Source organism: Leptonotus elevatus, chromosome 6, assembly GCF_054856555.1.
Source record: "Leptonotus elevatus isolate MCC_2025b chromosome 6, RoL_Lele_1.0, whole genome shotgun sequence".
Taxonomy (NCBI): Eukaryota; Metazoa; Chordata; class Actinopteri; order Syngnathiformes; family Syngnathidae; genus Leptonotus; species Leptonotus elevatus.
Window position 1 is genome coordinate 14,006,052 of NC_141244.1, and position 23,220 is coordinate 14,029,271.

The window sequence follows — 23,220 nt, forward strand, 5'->3', positions numbered from 1 at the left end:
TAGAGGAGATTTCTGGAAATGAGAGCACTGGCCAGATGCAGCGCATGAAGCGGCATCTGCAGCTTTAATTACAATAACACCCCCACCCCTCGCACACTCCCCCCTCACTGTACTCCACCACCTGTTTCCTTTCTACGTGAGAGAAATCCAGGATATCAACAATTCAACACAATAGCTGATGCAACCACAACACCCCGCAGCTCCTCCCCTAGGTACTCACCACCACCTCCACAAACAAACCCCTGCGGGTATCTTGATGTCTCATCTATTAGGATGTGAGAGTGAGAAACAGAACAAATCTGTCACCCAAGACGTCTCGTCCACGATGTTTGTTTCTTCTTTGCGGCTGGATTGATTTGGCGAGCCGGCCGCCCGGCTGATGGAGAGATTGTCGCTCCCGAGAGGCTCGAAAGCCCCTCTCGCTTTGCAGCGTGATGAGCACGCTGCCATGCCAGGGCCGTGCTGTGCCATTGTGGCGCTATCTGAAGCCCGAGATTACATCTTCTCAGCCGGGATTGTTTTCATGTTGCGCTCGTGGATGGATGCAGAAATTGTACCGCAGACAAGTGCTGCATTTGAGGCTGCTGGGAAGTTAAAGATTTTGGAGCTCACGTAACTGTTCGACACCCAAATGCCCCAACCGAATGTAAACTGATAAACACAAAAAGCTACTATTTGTTTTGTCAAAGAGAGGAAATCTTTTGACTTTGTGCATTTCCCACCAAACATTTTTTATTTTACTAGATGTGTTTCATTGAATCAAACATTAAATATTTATTTTAGATGCCACACATCAAAATGAAAATAATGATGTAATCTGTTTGTGATGCTGGTTGATGTTCCATTTTTTCCCAAATTTTATAAATGAATTCATTCTTTTAACAAAACCTAACAAAAGGAGAAGTCAAAAGAAAAGTTGTCTTTACAATGTGTTTAATGCAATATTATGATGAATATTGTGTTTGTGGAATATGAATAAAGCAGCAAAGTCCACCTGTTTTTATTCATCTCAGGGTGCGGCCATTTTGCCACTTGCTGTCAAGTGAAGATGACATTACATTTACTCAGGGCTCACCAATCACGGTTCAGCTTGCGAATGTCACATGACAGAAAACAGGTGATCCGTGATTGGTTGTTAACTGAGCAAAGAGCAAATATGATGTTATTTTCAGATGACAGCAAGTGTCAAAATGGCCGCCATCTGTGATGGATAACGCAATATTGATCACAATGCCACGTGTAGACTAGTGGGGTCGCCTAGAACATATTGTAGCGAAAAGTACTTACATTACTACAAACCTTTGTCAATTTAATGTAGAGGCCACATGGAGTGATCTTTTCATGTAGTCACATTTTAAAGTTGCTACTGGAGTTAATTAATTAATTTGACAGTGTTTGTTTTTTAGTGTTGTAAAAATTATTAGCATTTTCATGCTAGTTAATAGCCACTATGCTTTAGGCTACACACTACTTAAGTCAGCCGCTGCTTCGTGAAACTAATTTGTGTATGTAACATATTATATTCGTTTTAGTACTTCATATTCAGCCAATCTTTATTTCCAGTTCAGTGGTTATTATTTCCAAATTTGAGTACTCTTCTGCAGTGGCATCACTACAAAACCGGGGTGGAAAAAATTGTCAACAAGGTGTCACATCTTTTAACCGTGTAGAGGCTCTTACGGTGCGAGAGAAAGAGTGCTCGCATGAGTAAAGTAACTTGGCTAGTAATACAGGCAGCGTGTCTAATGTCTGTAAAAGAAAGTCATGCAAAGAGGATTTGTGGTGAAAACCATCAGATCAACTCTGTTTCTGCAGATTTGCCTCATGAGACCGAGCAGCAGAGGCCTGGGCTTATCTGAATAGAGGTGAAAGATTGATGGGGGTGAGGGGGATGCGTAAGCAGTACAAGCCTCTTATAATTGAAGATCTCTTTCAGCGAGAAAGCATGTGAGAGGCCACCACTCTGCCCCGCCTAACCCGTGAGCCGTTAACTGCCTCGCCTCCAAATACTGCTGGGTTTCAAATGATCAATCAAATAACTTAGTGGCAATTTAGACTGGTTAGATGTTGTCGATCAATTGTATGGATCCCAACAGTCAGCGCTCCATTTGAAATATATCGAACCGCACCATTAGAAACAGGGGCAACACGTAGCATCTTTTTACTCCTGATAAATTCTGACTGGAATCAGGAATGGTAGTAATAAGTATAAGATGCATTTCAGATTTTAAAGTAAAAGTAATTAACACGGACATGTCTACAGATGATAAAGGACTCCACTTCAATTTTTTGCTGAGCCTGGCTGATCCACGCCGCTACATGGAATAAATAAGATTACCCATTTGGACATGCAAGTAAATCTTCCTATATTGGAGGAGGGAGCGGGGCTTGGCGACAGGGCCAAAGCAGCAGTGAGCTTTATAGAGGCCAAGACAGTGGCAGCCATGGGTGCTGAACACAATTGCTCTCTCAAACAAATCTTTTTATTTCATTTTTACACTCACTGGATTCTTCTTCTCCTTCTTCTTCAGGGCATCAGAAATAGTGAGGTTTCACATCCACCCTTGGCAAAAGCATTAATCTCCGTGGCGTGGACATGAATGCTATATTGTATCAGATAATACTCATCACCATTGGGTTGGTAAAAAGGCTTCATTATAGAAGATTTTTTCCCTACTTTTCTTCCCTCCTCCGTGTGGCTTCATACGCTGTAGCACAAAATGTGACTAAAATGGAACTCTGAACATTGCCATTGGCAAGAAAGAGATTTTTTTTTTCTTCTCTTTTAACTGTGCAGTCATTGTACTTGTAGATGTTCTCATCAGTTTGAGTGGGCTCCTGTGAAGATAAACTGTAGAGGAGTCTTAGTGTATCTTTATTTACTGAGATTACAGTCTAACTGCTTTACTGAAAGGATACACTTCTGAGGAGCTTGTTTGTGCTGTTGATGGGACGTGATTCATTCAGATCCGACAGCAGGTTTTCATGAGACTGAAAACAGAAACAGTGCTGGTCTGACCATTGTTTCATGCAACAACACAATCTTAGAGTCTGAAAATGCAAATATGGATGTTCACCCAAAATCAGCACGACATTCTCATTCACGTTAACAAGCGAGTCCTGAATCAATTCAAATGGGTTAATTATTGTACTTTTCCCCTTCATAGCCCAACAAATGAAAAAATCAATTTGATCAAACTATTAAATGGTAAATGGAGTGCTTTTATATAACATTTTATCTTCATCATATATTCACAAAGCCATATTTGCTTATTCCATTCATACATATCAGAGTGTTAGCCTACCTACACTAGCCCAATGACACATTATATCAACCTACCCAAAAATTGTATTTTATTTTTTGAGAGAGCTCAGTATTGTTCATTCGGCAATCTTCCCGATTCAACATGTCTCTCATAAGAAAACAAAAGAAAGTTTTTACTTTTCAGTTTAAAATAACTTGCTTTAACCTCCAGGTTTGCGTGCTTTAACGTTGTTTCCTCTCTCGTCCCATTCTCGTTGTGTTGTACTAGCCTCGTCTAAAAACTAAGCTAGTTTGTCTCTCAGGTCCCTTTCGTTATATAAATATTCCCGTTGCTACAACGGTGTAAAATGGCCAAATATCTCCACTCACACACAGAACTATTTCCCGACATTTGCTCATATGTAGTTTACGCACACGTGTAATCGTTATGTAGAAGGTTGACAGGACATCCCATCTTAACATTTGAATTAATACCCATGTATTATTGACAAAATAAATAAATAAATATATATATATAATATATTAGACAAAATGAGAAGTTGCTGTGTTCAGAGACTGGGACGATAAGAACAACTACTGTCAAATAATGTTAATAACGGATTTCGGGCTTATGCATGGAAATATTTTGGGACTTGTTTCGAAAATGTAAGCGACATGAACATACAAAAAAAAAGAAAAAAAAAGAGAGACAGAGAGAGAGAGATTAATACTGTAGAAGCGCTCTGCGTACACACAACTGTTAGGGGAGGAGGATAGAAAAAACAGACCTTGATCTTCTCAAATCCTTGTGTATCTGATGTTAAATCCATGTAATGTGGACTAAGACCTGTGCAAAAATACATATAGCTACAACACAGAACAGATTGTGTGCGACGTCTTTGCCAAATCCTTGCTTGTTTGCCCTGAAAAAAGAAAAAAAAGGATGATGGGTCATAAGGTTATTTGACTTGAACACGTACTGTACCATCAAATCAAATAGAAACTTGCAGGGATTTTGCCACTCTATGTAGTATAAAGAAGTTGGCATCATAGTGAAATTATACATATTTTTGTTAATGTTTCAGTGTTTGGGAGGGGCATTTTAAGTGCAGTGTGCCAGTTGTTTTCCAGGAAGCTGTTGCGACAGACATTCAAATAGCTCAGAATTATATATTTTTAGGGTTTAGTCCTTAAAACGGGTGAGATTATTGCATTCAATAAAATATTCTGCCTTGATTGTTTTTATCCCTGTTAAAAATCTCAACCAATTTAGGATAAAGATACAAAAAAATATGGTGGAAAAAGTATATATACTGGGACAACGGTATCACCCTGACTTTATTTAGATACCAAATTGCAGAGGGAAGTGAAAAGCGACATTACTTGCAGATTGGCCGGATAATGTACACTCACACACAGTCAGTTATTTCTCTTCTGTGAAGCCTGCACTGTCCATTAAAGACAGCTTTTTCTGCAAACATGCCAACAAATCCTTTTTTTAAGCTTATCTCCATAAAAAGATCCATGCAAGATTCCCTACTGTGTGGCTTTAAAATAGCCGTCGCGTCCTCTCGCTCTCTCACTTGTTCATGCCCCTATATAGTGTATTAATTATCCTTTCAAACGCAAAGTTTCAAGAAGTACTTTCTCGACTGTCGCCCTGCCATCTTCTTTCTTTCTTTTTTCTTAACCGTAAACACATCCAATTATGTTCCAATCCCCTGCTGGGGGAAATTACATTAAAAAAGAAAGAAAAAGAAATCACTGAGAGACAAAAACAACATTGCACTGCCGTATATACAGCAGCAAAGATGTGTAAATATGTTCCCGAGCCAGAAAAATAATAACACCTCGCCGAGTTGAACACCTGCTGGATGCTGCAGATTTCAGCATCCCAAACATGTTTGAACGTGCCAGATGAGCAGAAGCCAGGTAAAATGGAATTTTTGTTTTTCTCAAGCCTCCAAAAGAGCATTCTTTTCATCATGGCCGCTATTAGCTCAGCATCCCTCCAGCCTTTTGTTGGCTGGCATCAAGTTGACTCGTGTGGGCTATTTGCATTGACCCACATTGCTGCTCTTCATGTACAGATAGCAAGTCAGTATGGATATTTATGTACTGTACACTGTCAATGCAAATGAGCACTTATCTTTGAAAGCTGATATTTTGTATATGATTGCATATGGCTAGTGACAACTCAACATTAGTTGGTGCTACTTATCATTTCCATATGTGTGTTAATATTAACTTAAAGTAAAGTAAGCAAAGTAACCAACAAAGTTAAGTGACTCTTGATGTTACTTGTGACTTACTAAAATGGACCCCTCAGGAATAATGAATTGAATACGGTTTAAAATGTAATCACAATAATTTTCAAGTTATGGTCCTACATACGGCATTAGCATCAATGCTACTTGAAAATGTGCATGATGTGGTCCGGTGGCGGGCTTTGCAAACTTCACTCGCATTTTCATGCCTTCCACATCATCACTTGGGCACTATTGTTCAAATGAATCAACATATTTGTTGTATTGCCTTGTTCTTGACGACATACCTGAACAACGGCTTCATTTACTCCATGTCACTCTGGAGATAACGCCATACAATTGATGGTAAGGAAATTCTCCTGTGAAAATAGCTTCATCTTCGGAAGTTATCGCCGAGTCATCTGCCCATCAGATGCGTGTTTTGCGGCACATTCTGTCATTGATACTATTACTTTTTGTTCTTTCTTCTTCTTTCCCTTTGCAAAAGCTGGACTCTGATTGACATTTCTGCCACGTCTGATTAAGTAAATATGCTCACAGCTTGCAGCTGTAATGTGAAAAATTCTCAATCATATAATCACCCAGCCCTACTTGTATTGTGGCGGGTTTTATGTGTGCGTGTTGTTATTGTAATATACAGTCCTGCTCACTGTTATTGGCACCCCTTCATTTTTTGCATGATCTCTACAATATCTTCGGAAATAAATGGAAATGTACCAAATGTATATCATCAGGACCTTTTAATTGGATGTCCAAAGTAATTCAACAAAGGAAATTGTTCTTCAACTTGTATAATGTAATTTCAAAGAAGAAATAGAAAACACAGCATGTGCAGCAATAGCCATTATTATTTATTATACCCCTTTTTAATATTTGTTTGCTCACCCTTTGGCAGTGATGACAGCTTCCAAACGCTTCTTGTAGCCATCTCTAACCTTCTTGCACTTCTCCGCTGGTATTTTCTCCTACTCTTCCTTTGCAAATTGTTCAAACTATTGAAAGTTTGAAGGTTTCTTTTCCCAATGGCACATTTCAGCTCATATCTAAGATTTTCAATCAGATTGAAATCAGGGGTCATTGCCGGCCATTTTAAAACGGTATTATTATTATTTATTTATTTTTTTAACCATTCCTGTGTGCTTTTGGATGTGTGCTTTGGGTCTTTGTCTTGCTGGAGGACCCATGACCTTCGACTCAAACCAAGTTGTCTAACACTTGGTAGGACAGAATGTCTTTCATGATTCCTGTTATACGATCAAAGCCTTCGGTACCAGATGCAGCAAGGCAGCCCCGCAGAATGATGGATCCTCCACCATGCCTAACTGTAGGGAGGGTGCTCTTTTCCTCCATCCGTCCACAAAACATTCCCAAAAAAATTGTGGTTTGTCCAAGGTATTCCTTGGCAAAGGTTAGCCATTCTTTTTTAATGTCTGTCTCAGGTATGGTCTTTGCCCATGAAGCCCTATTTTTGGTTTAGTGTGTGGCATATGGTGCTTCTTGAAACCATGATCCCAGACTGTTCCAGGTTGGCTTTCAGGTCTTTGGATGTTTAACGTGGTGTTTTTTTCCACCATTCACACCAACCGTCGAAGACTTCTGTCATCAATTCCTCTCTTCCCCCCACGTCCATGGAGGTTCTTGACAGTTCCATGCTCGTCAAACTTAATATTACGCATTGCTGAAATAGGGCTACCAAAGTCTTTGGAGATGGCTTTATACCCTTTGGAGGTCTTGGGTTTGCGAATTATAGCTCTTCTGATGTCCTCAGACAGCTCCTTTGTTTACACGATTGTCACAAAGGAAAAGGGGATAACAAGAGGCTTTTTAAAACATCAAAGTCATCATTCATTGGTTAATTCATGTGAGTCACAATGTGTTTCCATACTGATTTACAGGAAAGGGTGCCAATACCAGTGACAGAGCCCATTTGAAGTTTTCAGTTTTTCCGCCTATTGTTTATTGTTTTAAATATATATTTTTTATATATATATAATTTGGTTTTTCACATAAACATAAGTTCTCTATAAAAAATTTAATATTTTTGTTGATTTTTTTTTCCCAGAGGATATTCCACATTATGTACTTTACCTTCATGGGTGCCAATAATGGTGAGCAGGACTGCATTAAAAACCGTATTTTATCAAAAGAAAAAAGAAGGTTAGAGTTTTACGTACTTCACTTTCTGAGCGTTCTAATAAGGTCCTGAGCTGTGTCAGCGGCCAAGAATTTTAGCTCACTGATCACTGAACTGGAGTAAGATGTCAAAAGAAAGTTTGTTTTTTTGTTATTTTCTACCCATACAGAGGAGGCATACGTTAAAATAGTTAGACTGTATGACATTTTGGAGTAAACCTTGAGTATCGTTTAAGTATCTCGAGGCTAGGGACGAGTGTCTTCTATTTTGGAATTCGATATATGGTCAACCTACAGTTCATCTCAGCCCTACTTACCTTGGTTTGGGTTTTTCGGTTTTCCTCACTGCATACACATCAGTCGGGGCTCTCCTATATTTCCTTTTTAGCATGTAACTGTAACTGGTAACCCCAGTAAGGATGTGAATTTTATTCGAGAGGTGAATGATTGCAGCAAAAAAAATAAAAAAAATGGGCACAGCAGCAGCAGTAAGACAGTTATTGGGAAACCCAACTTTAGAAGGTGTTTTTAGCGGCGGACCAATGACTTTACTGTTTGTCATCCGTATGGTATCAAGTAAAACTTTTCCAGGGCATGTACTAGAGTACTTTAAAGTACTTTTTGCCAATTGGATCAATAGTCAGTAGAAGCATGTCGAGCCAAGTAGGTACCAGACAGTGAAAAAGGGGTCAAATTGGTTGCAGCAATTTCTTTCTGGCCCTACCACTGTGTGTCAGAGCAAAGATGGCCCATAGATAAATGAAATGTGAAACAAAAGCATGAGACAAAATCATCTTCACAGTCCTGTAATGCGTGTAGAGCTACAAAGCCAATGTGGATCCCAACGTGTGTACCGGGGGAGTGTGCGTCGATTGCGTTTGTGAAGGCAGTGAGAGTGACCGCTTTAATGAGGTAAGATTACCACACCACAAATGATGAAAAATTCATGGTACAAGTTGGCGCTGGCGTAGGCCGCCGCTCAGGAATTTCATTTGCTGTTTGATATGCTTACTTGCCAGCTCAGCAGGCAGCATTGTGTGACTGGAAGAAGGGAAACACACACACATATACTTAGGGCTGAAAGTTGAAGCTATTACCGTGAATAGCCTTTAGACACAACAAAGCGTGTGTGTGTGTGTGTGTGTGTGTGTGTGTGTGTGTGTGTGTGTGTGTGTGTGGGGGTGTGTGTGTGTGTGGGGGTGTGTGTGTGTGTGTGTGTGTGTGTGTGTGGGGTGTGTGTGTGTGTGTGTGTGGGTGTGTGTGTGTGTGTGTGTTTGCCTTTGTGTATTATGAGGACATGTCACCTGAATACACGCAACACTGCGAGGACATTTTGAATTATGAGGACACAGCCCATGTCCTCATAATTCATTCAATGCAGAAGTGCTTCTAGGGCTGTAGAAGGCTTAAATCCAAAGTTTTAGCCAATGTCCTTGTAAACCATAATTACATGAATTTGTGTATTTTTGTGTATTTGATGACGCCCCCTGTAGGAAGGTCCTCGTAATGCACCACTTCATGAATTATTCACACCAGTGTATATTTCACAGCATTTGATTGGCTGACCGTCACCTGTCCCCACAATTACGCACATGTCCCCATAATTCCGTTTTTTCTCAAAATGCTGTGTATTGTGAATGTTTGTCTGTAGACGCAGAGCCTTTTTTTTTTTTGCAGCCACCAATTCCTAAGTAGATAAATTAAATAATGAAATACACTATGACATTTAATTATATATTTCAGCATTTAATTCTTGCAGTGGTTGTTTATTTGAAAATATACAATGGTTAACAGCTGTTTATCACATCACTTTGAACAGCTGGAGGCAGAGACAGAGAAACTGTCAGTGCCGTATATTGATTCATCATTTAACATCCCACCCTGCCTTTACAATGTAACATCTTTCTGTACACCAGTGGCCAAATGTTTTGAGAATGACATTGATTTTCTAAAAATCTCCAGTGCTGACTTATTATTATTGTTTTTTTATGATGGCAATTTGCATGTACTCCAGAATGTTATAGTGATTAGATGAATTGCAAAGTCCCTATTTGCCATGAAAATTAAAGTAATTTCCTTTAGTGACCTTACAAACTTTAAGTGAAGAAGGCTTCAGGGCACCCAAGAAAATCCAGCAAATGCCAGGACTATCTCCCAAAGTTGATTCAGCTGCGGGATAAGGACATCACCACCAGTGTAGAGCTTGCTCAGGAATGGCAGTAAGCAGGTATGAGTGCATCTACACCCATGGTGAGGGAGTAAGACTTTTGGAGGATGGCCTGGTGTGACCAGTGAAAAGGGGATTCCATAAATACAGACCAAAATAAGAAAAAAAGAGTTGAAGTTATTTTCTCTGATTAACCCCCTTTCCAAATGTTTGGGGCATCCGGAAAAATGCTTGTCTGGAGAAGAAAAGGTGAGCGCTACCATCAGTCCTGCTTCATGCCAAAAGGAAAGCATCATGTGACCATTCATTTGCAGGGTTGCTTCTCAGCCAAGGAATTGGGCTCGCTCACAATTTTGCCAAAAAACACATGCATCCATTACTAAAGTATAGTACTAAAACATCCTCGGACAGCAACTGTATGACAGCAGCAAGGTTATTTTATTTACTAAAGCAAAAAAACATTTTCGTTAATGAAAAAAAAAACCTTTTTAAAAAACTGAAACTGAAATCACATTTTATGATTACAAAATGATCTATAATTCTAGCAATAATATCCTTTGTTTTCGTCTGTGGTAATTCATTTAATATATGAGCCTTTGGGGTTCATTTTAAATGTGATCTATTTTTTTTTATTGACACTGTAAATCATAGAACAATAGCCACTCTTATCAACAAAGTTCATAATCCAACGACTGAACCAATTTGTTGATTTGAACGGGATTTATTATATTGCCCTGAGTACGGAAGTGACGTCATCTAGCAGCCCCGATAGAGAACCGCCCCCGGCTCTATTTACTTCACGAGATGTGATGGCGTGTAGCTGTGCTAATGAGGTAGGTTTGAAGCTCGAATTTTTCCTGTTGTTGTTGGTCGCTTGTGTACATTGCTCCCTCTTTCGCGAAAATGATTTATAATGCAAGTCCAGTGTAAGTGCAGCTAAGCTTACGTTAGCATACCTAACCATCTGTTGATTATGATGGATGCAGCTAATTATTTAGAATTGCTACGCTTCTGTTAGCGACGGTTAGCATAGCAGAGCTAACCGTCTGTTGAGTAAGATGAATGCTAATTGCAATTTTTAAGAGGAAAGCAATAACAGGCTGGTTTTTGATGTGAAAATATACAATGGCTTAGTATTACCAGTACAGTATAAATGAAGTATTGGTAAATTGCTGCATTTGTGTTTACTTAAATTTGTTCTTTCAATAGAAATATTTCAGTAAAGTCTGTTAGTGTTCATTACATTTAATTTATGCAAATATTTAGCAGAGCTGTGCTATCCACTGTATTTTATTTTCGTTGGCACATTTACTGCACACTGCACAGGCTATTATGGTACACTGAAAGTTAACTTCAAGACATCTGCACCAAGTTACCTATCAAACTGATTGAAACTCATTTTTTTCTATAGCTTTAGATCATTATCTTCAGTGAGACATGTCAGTCATGAGGCCACAGAGGGCAAAAGTTAAACCCAAAGAAGAGGTAGCATACTTTTCATCCTTAGGTAAAGACAAGAATGGCTTCACCATAAAATATATTAATTAATTCAAAGGTGAGTATTGGTAAAATATTCTTTAGTATGGGTCTAGTTTTCATTATTGTTATAATGAAATATTTCTGTTGTATCCTTTTTTCTTTGTAAGGTCGAGGAGTGTTCAGTTCCTGCTCCTTTCAGAAGAGAGACTTTCCTACTGAATATCGAGGAGAAGTTCTAAGCAAACAGGAACGTGAAAACAGGCTGAGAGTGTATCATGATGCCCGGAAGGTTTTCATGTTTGAATTTCGCTACAATGGAAAAACACTATGGTATGTTTATATGGTGTGTTGTCACACTTAATTTTGTTTTTTTGGGGGGGATATCGTGCAAGGTTTGACAAAACATAAAAGATTAATTAAAACTCAAAAGCAAAAGTACATTCTTTTCTCAATATATATTTTTTATTTTTTTATTTCATTTTTTACAATATTGTGACTTTTTTTTTTATTTTACTTTTACAGTTATCGTGAGTATCGCTAACCTCACAATATCATGTTAATTATTATATCGTGATTTCTTATGACATTTGGATATTGTGTCATACATGTGACATACTAGAATTACTGGTCGCACATTCATGATTACATGAAATTATATTATAGCAGTCTAGTCTTAGTAAGAATTTAATTGTATTGGTATTTTTCTATTCATCTGCCCCAGGTTTCCACTGAAGCACAACCTGATGAAGACACAGCTATCAGACTGCGCCAAAGTTGACCAGGTGACTAGATTTCTTTTTGAATGTTGTTGAAATCAGTTTTCCGAAGCAAGACATTAGTGGAGGGTGGAGATACTAGGGCTGCACAATATGTGGAAAATATCTTGCCGCACGAATGACTCATGCAATATGTGTATTGCAAAGACGTGCAACAAATGAATATTGGATTAATTGTATACTTTAGTCTGAGGCTAAGCGATATGGCCAAAAAATAAAATAAAAAGTATTTAAAACCAACCATCCAGCATTCTGCCACCACTTGTGCAAAATTACAACTCACAATAACATCTGGATGTAACAGAACATAACAACAGCTTTTAATAATCCAGAAGACAAAATACATTTCACGATTAAGCAAATTTTCAACGATTCAATTTAAATTTAATTTATTCAATTAATTTGATTTATTGCCAGGCCCTACTTGAGTCTGAATTTGACCAATCAGAGACAACATTAATTGCGCATCGCCATACAAGAGAATTGTATCGAGGAGCATTACTAACAAAAAATAACTTATTTGGATAAGACTAGATCACAATGAGCATGATTATTTTTCTGCATGTACGTGTATTTCTTTAATTAGATTATATAGATATATATATTAGGTCCATGTTCAATGTCAAAATAATCTCCATCACTGTATAAAACACCCATGTCGCATGTTTTGTCAATACTGTGCAGACCTCACAGGTGCATAGTCTTCACAATGTCGTAGTTGTGAATAACTGACACTCTGAGGACAGTGTATTTACACACTGCGAATGTAAAATAAGTTTTCAGGGGTTTGGAGTTACACATAGAGTCCTCATAATTCATACTCTGGTATGGACACTCTGAGGACTGTGTATTTTCTATTAATTGTTTCATTGTGAAAAATAGACGTCACCAATTTACACAAACCACTAGTGCTGACGGATTATTTATTTTTCAAATAGCAAATAAAATGTATTTGCATTCACAATACTTTAACCTATTCATTGTTCTTTATGTACTGTAACTGTAAATGCACAGGTACAGTCGTGTTACTAAGAATTTAATTTTATATGTATTTTTCTCTTCATGTGTACCAGGTTTCAAATGAAGCACAACCTGAAGACATAGCTAAAGATGTAGCTGTCACAGACCAAGTTGACCAGGTGACTAGATTTGTTTTTGAATGTTGATGTTGAAATACATTTTTCAGAAGCAAGACGTAGGACAATATATAAAAAAATATTTTGTCGCACGAATGGCTCATGCATATACTGTATGTATGTATACAGTATATGTGTATTGCAAAGACATGCAACAAATGAATATTGGATTGTATACTTTAGTCTGACTTTGACCAATCAGAGACTACCTTAATTGCGCATCGCCATACAAGAGAACCGTATTGAGGGGCATTACTAACAAAAAATAACTTATTTGTATAAGACTAGATCACAATAAGCATGCTTATTTTTCCGCATTAACGTGTATTTCTTTCTTTGGATTATAAAGATTTCTCTATTTCTCTATCTTTATCTCTATATCTATCTATCTATATCTATATATCTGTCTCTCTATGTCTCTCTCTCTCTATATACAGTATATATATATCTATACATCTATATCTGTATGCATGTGTGTGTGTGTATATATATAAATATATATATATATGTGTGTATATATATATATATATGTGTATATATATATATATATATATATGTGTATATATATATATATATATATATATATATATATATGTATATATATATACATACATATATAGATATGTATGTATATATACATACATATATATATATATATATAGATATATACTGTATATATAGAGTGTGTATGTATACAGTATATGTATAGATCTTTTTTTTAGGTCCGTGTTAAATGTTTAATCTCCATCACTGTATAAAACACCCATGTCGCATGTTTTGTCAATACTGTGCAGCCATCCCAGGTGCATAGTCCTCACAATGTCGTAGTTGTGAATAACTGACACTCTGAGGACAGTGTATTTACACACTGCGAATGTAAAATAAGTTTTCAGGGGTTTGGAGTTACACATACAGTCCTCATAATTCATACTCTGGTATGGACACTCTGAGGACTGTGTATTTTCTATTGATTGTTTCATTGTGAAAAATAGACGTCACCAATTTACACAAACCACTAGTGCTGACGGATTATTTATTTTTCAAATAGCAAATAAAATGTGTTTGCATTCACAATACTTTAACCTATTCATTGTTCTTTATGTACTGTAACTGTGTAAATGCACAGGTGGTCGTGTTACTAAGAATTTAATTTTATATGTATTTTTCTCTTCATGTGTACCAGGTTTCAACTGAAGCACAACCTGAAGACATAGCTGAAGACGTAGCTGTCACAGACCAAGTTGACCAGGTGACGAGATTTCTTTTTGAATGTTGATGTTGAAATCCATTTTTCAGAAGCAAGATGTTGCACAATTTATAAAAAAAAATATCTTGTCGCACGAATGGCTCATGCAATATGTGTATTGCAAAGACATGCAACAAATGAATATTGGATTGTATACTTTAGTCTGATTTTGACCAATCAGAGACTACCTTAATTGCGCATCGCCATACAAGAGAATTGTATTGAGGAGCATTACTAACAAAATATAACATTTGGATAAGACTAGATCACAATGAGCATGCTTATTTTTCCGCATTAACGTGCATTTCTTTCTTTGGATTATAAAGATCTCTCTATCTCTATCTTTATCTCTATCTATCTATCTATATCTATATATCTGTCTCTCTATGTCTCTCTCTCTCTATATACAGTATATATATCTATACATCTATATCTGTATGCATGTGTGTGTGTATGTATGTATGTGTATATATATATGTATGTGTGTATACATATATATATATATATATATATGTATGTGTATATATATATATATGTATATGTATGTGTATATATATATATATGTATATATATATATATATATATATATATATATATATGTATGTGTATATATATATATATATATATATATATATGTATGTGTATATATATATATACTGTATATATAGAGTATGTATGTATGTATATATGTATGTATGTGTATATATACAGTATATGTATAGATCTTTTTTTTAGGTCCGTGTTAAATGTTTAATCTCCATCACTGTATAAAACACCCATGTCGCATGTTTTGTCAATACTGTGCAGCCATCACAGGTGCATAGTCCTCACAATGTCGTAGTTGTGAATAACTGACACTCTGAGGACAGTGTATTTACACACTGCGAATGTAAAATAAGTTTTCAGGGGTTTGGAGTTATACATACAGTCCTCATAATTCATACTCTGGTATGGACACTCTGAGGACTGTGTATTTTCTATTGATTGTTTCATTGTGAAAAATAGACGTCACCAATTTACACAAACCACTAGTGCTGACGGATTATTTATTTTTCAAATAGCAAATAAAATGTGTTTGCATTCACAATACTTTAACCTATTCATTGTTCTTTATGTACTGTAACTGTGTAAATGCACAGGTGGTCGTGTTACTAAGAATTTAATTTTATATGTATTTTTCTCTTCATGTGTACCAGGTTTCAACTGAAGCACAACCTGAAGACATAGCTGAAGACGTAGCTGTCACAGACCAAGTTGACCAGGTGACGAGATTTCTTTTTGAATGTTGATGTTGAAATCCATTTTTCAGAAGCAAGATGTTGCACAATTTATAAAAAAAAATATCTTGTCGCACGAATGGCTCATGCAATATGTGTATTGCAAAGACATGCAACAAATGAATATTGGATTGTATACTTTAGTCTGATTTTGACCAATCAGAGACTACCTTAATTGCGCATCGCCATACAAGAGAATTGTATTGAGGAGCATTACTAACAAAATATAACATTTGGATAAGACTAGATCACAATGAGCATGCTTATTTTTCCGCATTAACGTGCATTTCTTTCTTTGGATTATAAAGATCTCTCTATCTCTATCTTTATCTCTATCTATCTATCTATATCTATATATCTGTCTCTCTATGTCTCTCTCTCTCTATATACAGTATATATATCTATACATCTATATCTGTATGCATGTGTGTGTGTATGTATGTATGTGTATATATATATGTATGTGTGTATACATATATATATATATATATATATATATATATATGTATGTGTATATATATATATATGTATATGTATGTGTATATATATATATATGTATATGTATATATATATATATATATATATATATATATATATATATATATATATATGTATGTGTATATATATATATATATATATATATATATATATACTGTATATATAGAGTATGTATGTATGTATATATGTATGTATGTGTATATATACAGTATATGTATAGATCTTTTTTTTAGGTCCGTGTTAAATGTTTAATCTCCATCACTGTATAAAACACCCATGTCGCATGTTTTGTCAATACTGTGCAGCCATCACAGGTGCATAGTCCTCACAATGTCGTAGTTGTGAATAACTGACACTCTGAGGACAGTGTATTTACACACTGCGAATGTAAAATAAGTTTTCAGGGGTTTGGAGTTACACATACAGTCCTCATAATTCATACTCTGGTATGGACACTCTGAGGACTGTGTATTTTCTATTGATTGTTTCATTGTGAAAAATAGACGTCACCAATTTACACAAACCACTAGTGCTGACGGATTATTTATTTTTCAAATAGCAAATAAAATGTGTTTGCATTCACAATACTTTAACCTATTCATTGTTCTTTATGTACTGTAACTGTGTAAATGCACAGGTGGTCGTGTTACTAAGAATTTAATTTTATATGTATTTTTCTCTTCATGTGTACCAGGTTTCAACTGAAGCACAACCTGAAGACATAGCTGAAGACGTAGCTGTCACAGACCAAGTTGACCAGGTGACGAGATTTCTTTTTGAATGTTGATGTTGAAATCCATTTTTCAGAAGCAAGATGTTGCACAATTTATAAAAAAAAATATCTTGTCGCACGAATGGCTCATGCAATATGTGTATTGCAAAGACATGCAACAAATGAATATTGGATTGTATACTTTAGTCTGATTTTGACCAATCAGAGACTACCTTAATTGCGCATCGCCATACAAGAGAATTGTATTGAGGAGCATTACTAACAAAATATAACATTTGGATAAGACTAGATCACAATGAGCATGCTTATTTTTCCGCATTAACGTGCATTTCTTTCTTTGGATTATAAAGATCTCTCTATCTCTATCTTTATCTCTATCTATCTATCTATATCTATATATCTGTCTCTCTATGTCTCTCTCTCTCTATATACAGTATATATATCTATACATCTATATCTGTATGCATGTGTGTGTGTATGTATGTATGTGTATATATATATATATATATATAGATATATAGATATATATATATACTGCATATATAGAGTATGTATGTATGTATATATGTATATGTATGTATGTGTATGTATAGATCTTTTTTTTAGGTCCGTGTTAAATGTTTAATCTCCATCACTGTATAAAACACCCATGTCGCATGTTTTGTCAATACTGTGCAGCCATCACAGGTGCATAGTCCTCACAATGTCGTAGTTGTGAATAACTGACACTCTGAGGACAGTGTATTTACACACTGCGAATGTAAAATAAGTTTTCAGGGGTTTGGAGTTACACATACAGTCCTCATAATTCATACTCTGGTATGGACACTCTGAGGACTGTGTATTTTCTATTGATTATTTCATTGTGAAAAACAGACGTCACCAATTTACACAAACCACTAGTGCTGACGGATTATTTATTTTTGAAATGGCAAATAAAATGTGTTTGCATTCACAATACTTTAACCTATTCATTGTTCTTTATGTACTGTAACTGTGTAAATGCACAGGTACAGTCGTGTTACTAAGAATTTAATTTTATATGTATTTTTCTCTTCATGTGTACCAGGTTTCAACTGAAGCACAACCTGAAGACATAGCTAAAGACATAGCTGTCACAGACCAAGTTGACCAGGTGACAAGATTTCTTTTTGAATGTTGATGTTGAAATACATTTTTCAGAAGCAAGACGTTGCACAATTTATAAAAAAAAAAAGATCTTGTCGCACGAATGGCTCATGCAATAGGTGAATTGCAAAGACATGCAACAAATGAATATTGGATTGTATACTTTAGTCTGATTTTGACCAATCAGAGACTACCTTAATTGCACATCACCATACGAGAACCGTATCGAGGGGCATTACTAACAAAAAATAACTTAATTGGATAAGATTAGATCACAATGAGCATGCTTATTTTTCCGCATTAACGTGTATTTTTTTTTCATTGGATTATAAAAATATATAGATATAGATAGATCTTTTTTTTTAGGTCCATGTCGAAATAATCTCCATCACTGTATAAAACACCCATGTCGCATGTTTTGTCAATACTGTGCAGCCCTCGCAGGTGCATAGTCCTCACAATGTCGTAGTTGTGAATAACTGACACTCTGAGGACAGTGTATTTACACACTGCGAATGTAAAATAAGTTTTCAGGGCTTGGAGTTACACATACAGTCCTCATAATTCATACTCTGGTCAGGTATGGACACTCTGAGGACTGTGTATTTTCTATTAATTGTTTCATTGTGAAAAATAGACATCACCAATTTACACTAACCATTAGTGCTGACGGATTATTTATTTTTGAAATGGCAAATAAAATGTGTTTGCATTCACAATACTTTAACCTATTCATTGTTCTGTATGTACTGTAACTGTGTAAATGCACAGGTACAGACTTGTGTGTTACTAAGAATTGAATTTTATATGTATTTTTCTCTTCATGTGTACCAGGTTTCAACTGAAGCACAACCTGAAGACATAACTGAAGACGTAGCTGTCACAGACCAAGTTGACCAGGTGACGAGATTTCTTTTTGAATGTTGACGTTGAAATACATTTTTCAGAAGCAAGACGTTGGCACAATATATAAAAAACTATCTTGTCGCACGAATGGCTCATGCAATATGTGTATTGCAAAGACAAGCAACAAATGAATATTGGATTGTATACTTTAGTCTGACTTTGACCAATCAGAGACTACCTTAATTGCGCATCGCCATACGAGAAACGTATCGAGGGGCATTACTAACGAAAAATAACTTAATTGGATAAGATTAGATCACAATGAGCATGTTTATTTTTCCGGATTATCGTGTATTTTTTTTCATTGGATTATAAAAATATATAGCTATAGATAGATCCTTTTTTTTAGGTCCATGTTCAATGTCGAAATAATCTCCATTACTGTATAAAACACCCATGTCGCATGTTTTGTCAATACTGTGCAGCCCTCACAGATACTTAGTCCTCACAATGTTATAGTTGTGAATAACTGACACTGAGGACAGTGTATTCATACACCGTGACTGTAAAATAAGTTTTGAGGGCTTGGAGTTATTATACAATTCATACTCTGGTCAGGTATGGATTCTCTGAGGACTGTGTATTTTCTTGTTTTTGTTTCATTGTGAAAAATAGACGTCACCAATTTACACAAACCTGTAGTGCAGAAGGATTTATTTATTTATTTTTGTAATGGCAAATAAAATGAGTTTGCATTTACAATACTTTAACCTATTAATTGTTCTGTATGTACTGTAACTGTGTAAATGCACAGGTACAGTCGTGTTACTAAGAATTGAATTTTATATGTATTTTTCTCTTCATGTGTACCAGGTTTCAACTGAAGCACAACCTGAAGACATAGCTGAAGACGTAGCTGTCACAGACCAAGTTGACCAGGTGACGAGATTTCTTTTTGAATATTGATGTTGAAATCAGTTTTCAGAAGCAAGACGTTAGGAGTGAAGAGTGTAGAGTAGATGCTAGGGCTGAACTATATAACTAACAAATATAATCACAACAATTTTTTATGCAATGTGTATTGCCAAGACGTTCAAAATATTGTATCCAACAATAAGCTTGTATGGGACTAAAATTCCTACAAGTCAACATTAAAAATATCTCAAATTGAAGATTTGTTGGCAGTTTGGTGATTTGGATTATGCACTGTAGTGATCTTTTGTTCCCATTAATTTATTTATGGTGGATTTTAGAGATGAACTCGCTATCAATTTTATTTTATTTTTTTAAACAGAAGTGTAAACATCAGGTAGTTAATTTACTTGTATCAAGCTTGGATAAATGTGCTTTATGTTTTGGACCTTTCGCTGCACTAGAATGGACTGGCATGATGGGTATTTTATCTTCTGTGTTATTTGTATCTGCAATGGATCTTTGTTTCACGCAACCAGAATTAATAGTGCAGGCATTTTCATTGAATGAATATAATTTAGTCAAGAGGATAAATTATGACCCATGTTTATACCTTTATCTTTAGTTGCAAGCAGCTAAATGTTGAGCAATTGTCTCAATCTTAACGACTGTCTGACTCTGTAAAATAGAAAAGTCTACTGTAACTGAAGGACTGTATCACACAATATCTGTTTTAGGGGCAATGCCATAGATTAAGCATATTAACTATCCCTCTTGTTAAATGCTTCATCTCATCTTTCGAATAAATGTGACTAGATTTATAATAATCTTTAGTATGTGCACAAACTTTAGGTTCTAAATGCTTTTCTAGTTTGCTCCAGCATCTGGCACATATCCCGTTTAAAAAAAATGCAAAACTGCTTGATGATGAAGACCTTTGGTAAATTAACTTTAGCACATTAGCCCATCAATGGCGGGAGCTACTTCTGCCGCGAGCGCTCGACACTTTTCTCAAGCTTCTACTTCGAGTGTAACATCACTAAGTAACAGCGAAGTAAAGCTAGTAAATATTTATGACCACCCGCCAAAATGAATTTTAACCCGCATATGGCAGGTTAATTTTAGAGCCACTGTATATATGCATAAGTATGTGTGCATCTACTGTATATATGGATATCATTGCTGTCCTGTGAAAAACACGTTTCCATTTTTAGGTCGCGGGCTGCTCTCCGGTAGCTCCTATGGTGGAAGTGTTTTTCACAGAACAGCGACAATATGTGTATGTATGTATGTATGTAATAATTGTTTTCGTTTAAAAAATTAGGTTGCTGATGTATCCAGTTCAAGTGAGGATTCGTTAGCAGAGGAATATGTTCCAGATTCTCACAGTACTTCGGACACTTCCTACATTGAACCTGTTTCAGAAATTCAGAAATCCGAAGGTATTTCAGGAATGAGCTATGAGAAAACTGCTCATCCTTTAAGATGAGAGGTAGTCATGTTTTAAAGAATAAAATGTTCAATGTTCACTGACTCTTTTGCATCTGGTTTCATGTCGAGCTTATCCATTACAAAGCTGTGTTTGACCTAGATAACCTGTTCACATAAGAAGCAGTTTTATTAACATACCAGTTTCAGTCTGTCCTAAAATTGTAAGTTGTAACATGAGCACCATGTTAAAACTTACAATTTTAGGACAGATCAGGTATGACTTTGCATTTCACAGTATTGTTATGTACAACAATGTGTCCTTATATCAGGTAAGTCATTACACATCAATGCCATTTTAGTTTGTGTAAAGTCAGAATGCCAGAACTTTCAAATCACTTCAGTGACATGGTTGCTGTGTGTTGTGTAAACTTTGTCCTTGTAATGTGAGTTGGTCCTCATAATTACCATTTTTGCAATGGGCGTGGCTTATTTAGGTCATTATCTATGTCCTCACAATTACGGATTTTTTTCAGGTTTTTCTTTTTTTCGTGTGTTGAGTTTTTTCAAGTTTTGAAGTGAAATTCTCCTGGACAACCCCAAAAAAATTTTTTGGGTGCAAGTCCCATCTCTCTGGCATTAGCAGAAAGGGGTGTCCCTGTAATACACAATTAAACCGGTTTGGAAAAAATGTCCTCATAATACACAGAGGCAAGTATGTGTGGGTGTGCCCGCATCTCTACCTAATGTATATTGTAAGTGCACATGAGCTGTTTGTGTGTTGGCAGCAGTGTGTGTGACGGGGCAGCGCAGGTGAAATGATGCATACTGAATGTTAAACTTGCCCATCTCATTGGCATTGCAGCGCTCGTACAACCAACTCCGATAAGTGCATTTATGGAAAAGTCGGCGCCGCTTTATCTCGTCATTGCAGGTTCGATGGCAGATAAAAGGATTGGGCGAACAAAAAGTGAATATATCAAAAAAAGTAAAACCAAGCCTGAGCTCGGGTCTGAGTTTCGTCTTCCCAGCGTATCGCCAGCGCTCATCAGCATGGCCTCGATCAGCCCCGGACTCTCCGAGACCGCCGAGCATGCTTTAAGATAACATTTTCCCAGAGAAACTACTGATAATAGGTTTTGCAGCTGATAGTTGTCTCCCACCACCATCCCAACCCCCTCCCCGGGCTATCATGAGTAAAATTCTGCTAGCATGTAAATTCAAACAGCTTTTCAAAGCATTTAATCCCACACTGCTGTTACCATATACTCCCTTTTTCATCTGCTCCCATCTCTTTCTATGCCTGCAAACCTCTCCGTCCATCCTCTCTATGTTTGGAAATGAGGTTCCAGCAGTGGGTCCTTGGGGTGATGGTGATGGAATGTATTTGGGGGGCCAGCAGCCTTTCTCTTTCCAACCTGCATGCAAAATCATCCCAATGGGGAATCTCTGGCTCCCGTTTATGACACCAACAGAGAATCGAGAGCACCATGGTAACAATGTGGCTCTTGTAAAAAAAAATAAAATAAAAAAAAGCTTGGCATATCAGTACTCCACAGTTAAGACGTTTTACTGTCTAATATAGCTAAGGAGAAAAAAATTGGCAGAAAGGACACTGGCGCAGGACCAGTCACATTGGATGTCTGTATTGGATTTTTTTAATTCAAGTTTTGTGCTAATTAAAATTATCTGCGTGCATAGAAGAACAAGGGAAGCACTGGTGACATAATGGTTGGTTTTGGCCTTCCTTATTCTTGCGCCTCTAAAATTTCCCTAACTTTAAACGTGAGTGTGAATAATAGTTTATTTCTGCCCTGTGATTGGTTGGTGGTCAGTCCAGGTTGTACCCTGCCTCTGGTCTCGTCTAATGTCTGCTGGGATAGACTCGAGCAACTCTAATGAGGACAAGCAGATAGAAAATGGTTGGCTGGATGGAATGCAAGATGCTTT

At 36.5% G+C, this 23,220-nt stretch overlaps 1 protein-coding gene and 1 long non-coding RNA gene across 3 annotated transcripts; one reads left to right on the forward strand and one right to left on the reverse strand.

The window, feature by feature from the left end:
• Nucleotides 1-154: 154 nt before the first annotated feature.
• On the reverse strand, nucleotides 155-6,598 carry LOC147172149 (uncharacterized). The gene is made up of 3 exons (XR_015095409.1): nucleotides 6,397-6,598; nucleotides 4,033-4,167; nucleotides 155-2,991 (listed from the first exon to the last, which is right to left on the reverse strand). It is a non-coding gene; the product is annotated as an uncharacterized LOC147172149 (long non-coding RNA).
• Nucleotides 6,599-8,942: 2,344 nt separating this feature from the next.
• LOC147172150 (uncharacterized) lies at nucleotides 8,943-21,854 on the forward strand. 2 transcript variants are annotated; one of them, XM_086077444.1, is made up of 8 exons: nucleotides 8,943-10,644; nucleotides 11,223-11,366; nucleotides 11,458-11,620; nucleotides 12,012-12,072; nucleotides 13,140-13,205; nucleotides 16,918-16,983; nucleotides 19,804-19,869; nucleotides 21,167-21,854. In XM_086077444.1, the coding sequence occupies exons 3-8, from the start codon at nucleotides 11,586-11,588 to the stop codon at nucleotides 21,329-21,331; spliced, it is 459 nt and encodes a 152-aa protein (XP_085933570.1). In that variant the 5' UTR covers nucleotides 8,943-10,644; nucleotides 11,223-11,366; nucleotides 11,458-11,585; the 3' UTR covers nucleotides 21,332-21,854. The 2 variants fall into 2 exon arrangements, with proteins under 2 accessions (XP_085933570.1, XP_085933571.1); XM_086077445.1 differs by lacking the exon at nucleotides 16,918-16,983 and having other exon boundaries at nucleotides 8,943-11,366.
• Nucleotides 21,855-23,220: the final 1,366 nt, after the last annotated feature.

Excerpts from the sequence above, each read along its gene's own strand:
- LOC147172150 (XM_086077444.1), top strand. The coding sequence starts at position 11,586 with ATGTTTGAATTTCGCTACAATGGAAAAACACTATG. Across the intron at positions 13,206-16,917 it reads TCACAGACCAAGTTGACCAG|GTTTCAACTGAAGCACAACC; the intron begins GTGACTAGATTT and ends CATGTGTACCAG. Across the intron at positions 19,870-21,166 it reads TCACAGACCAAGTTGACCAG|GTTGCTGATGTATCCAGTTC; the intron begins GTGACGAGATTT and ends TTAAAAAATTAG.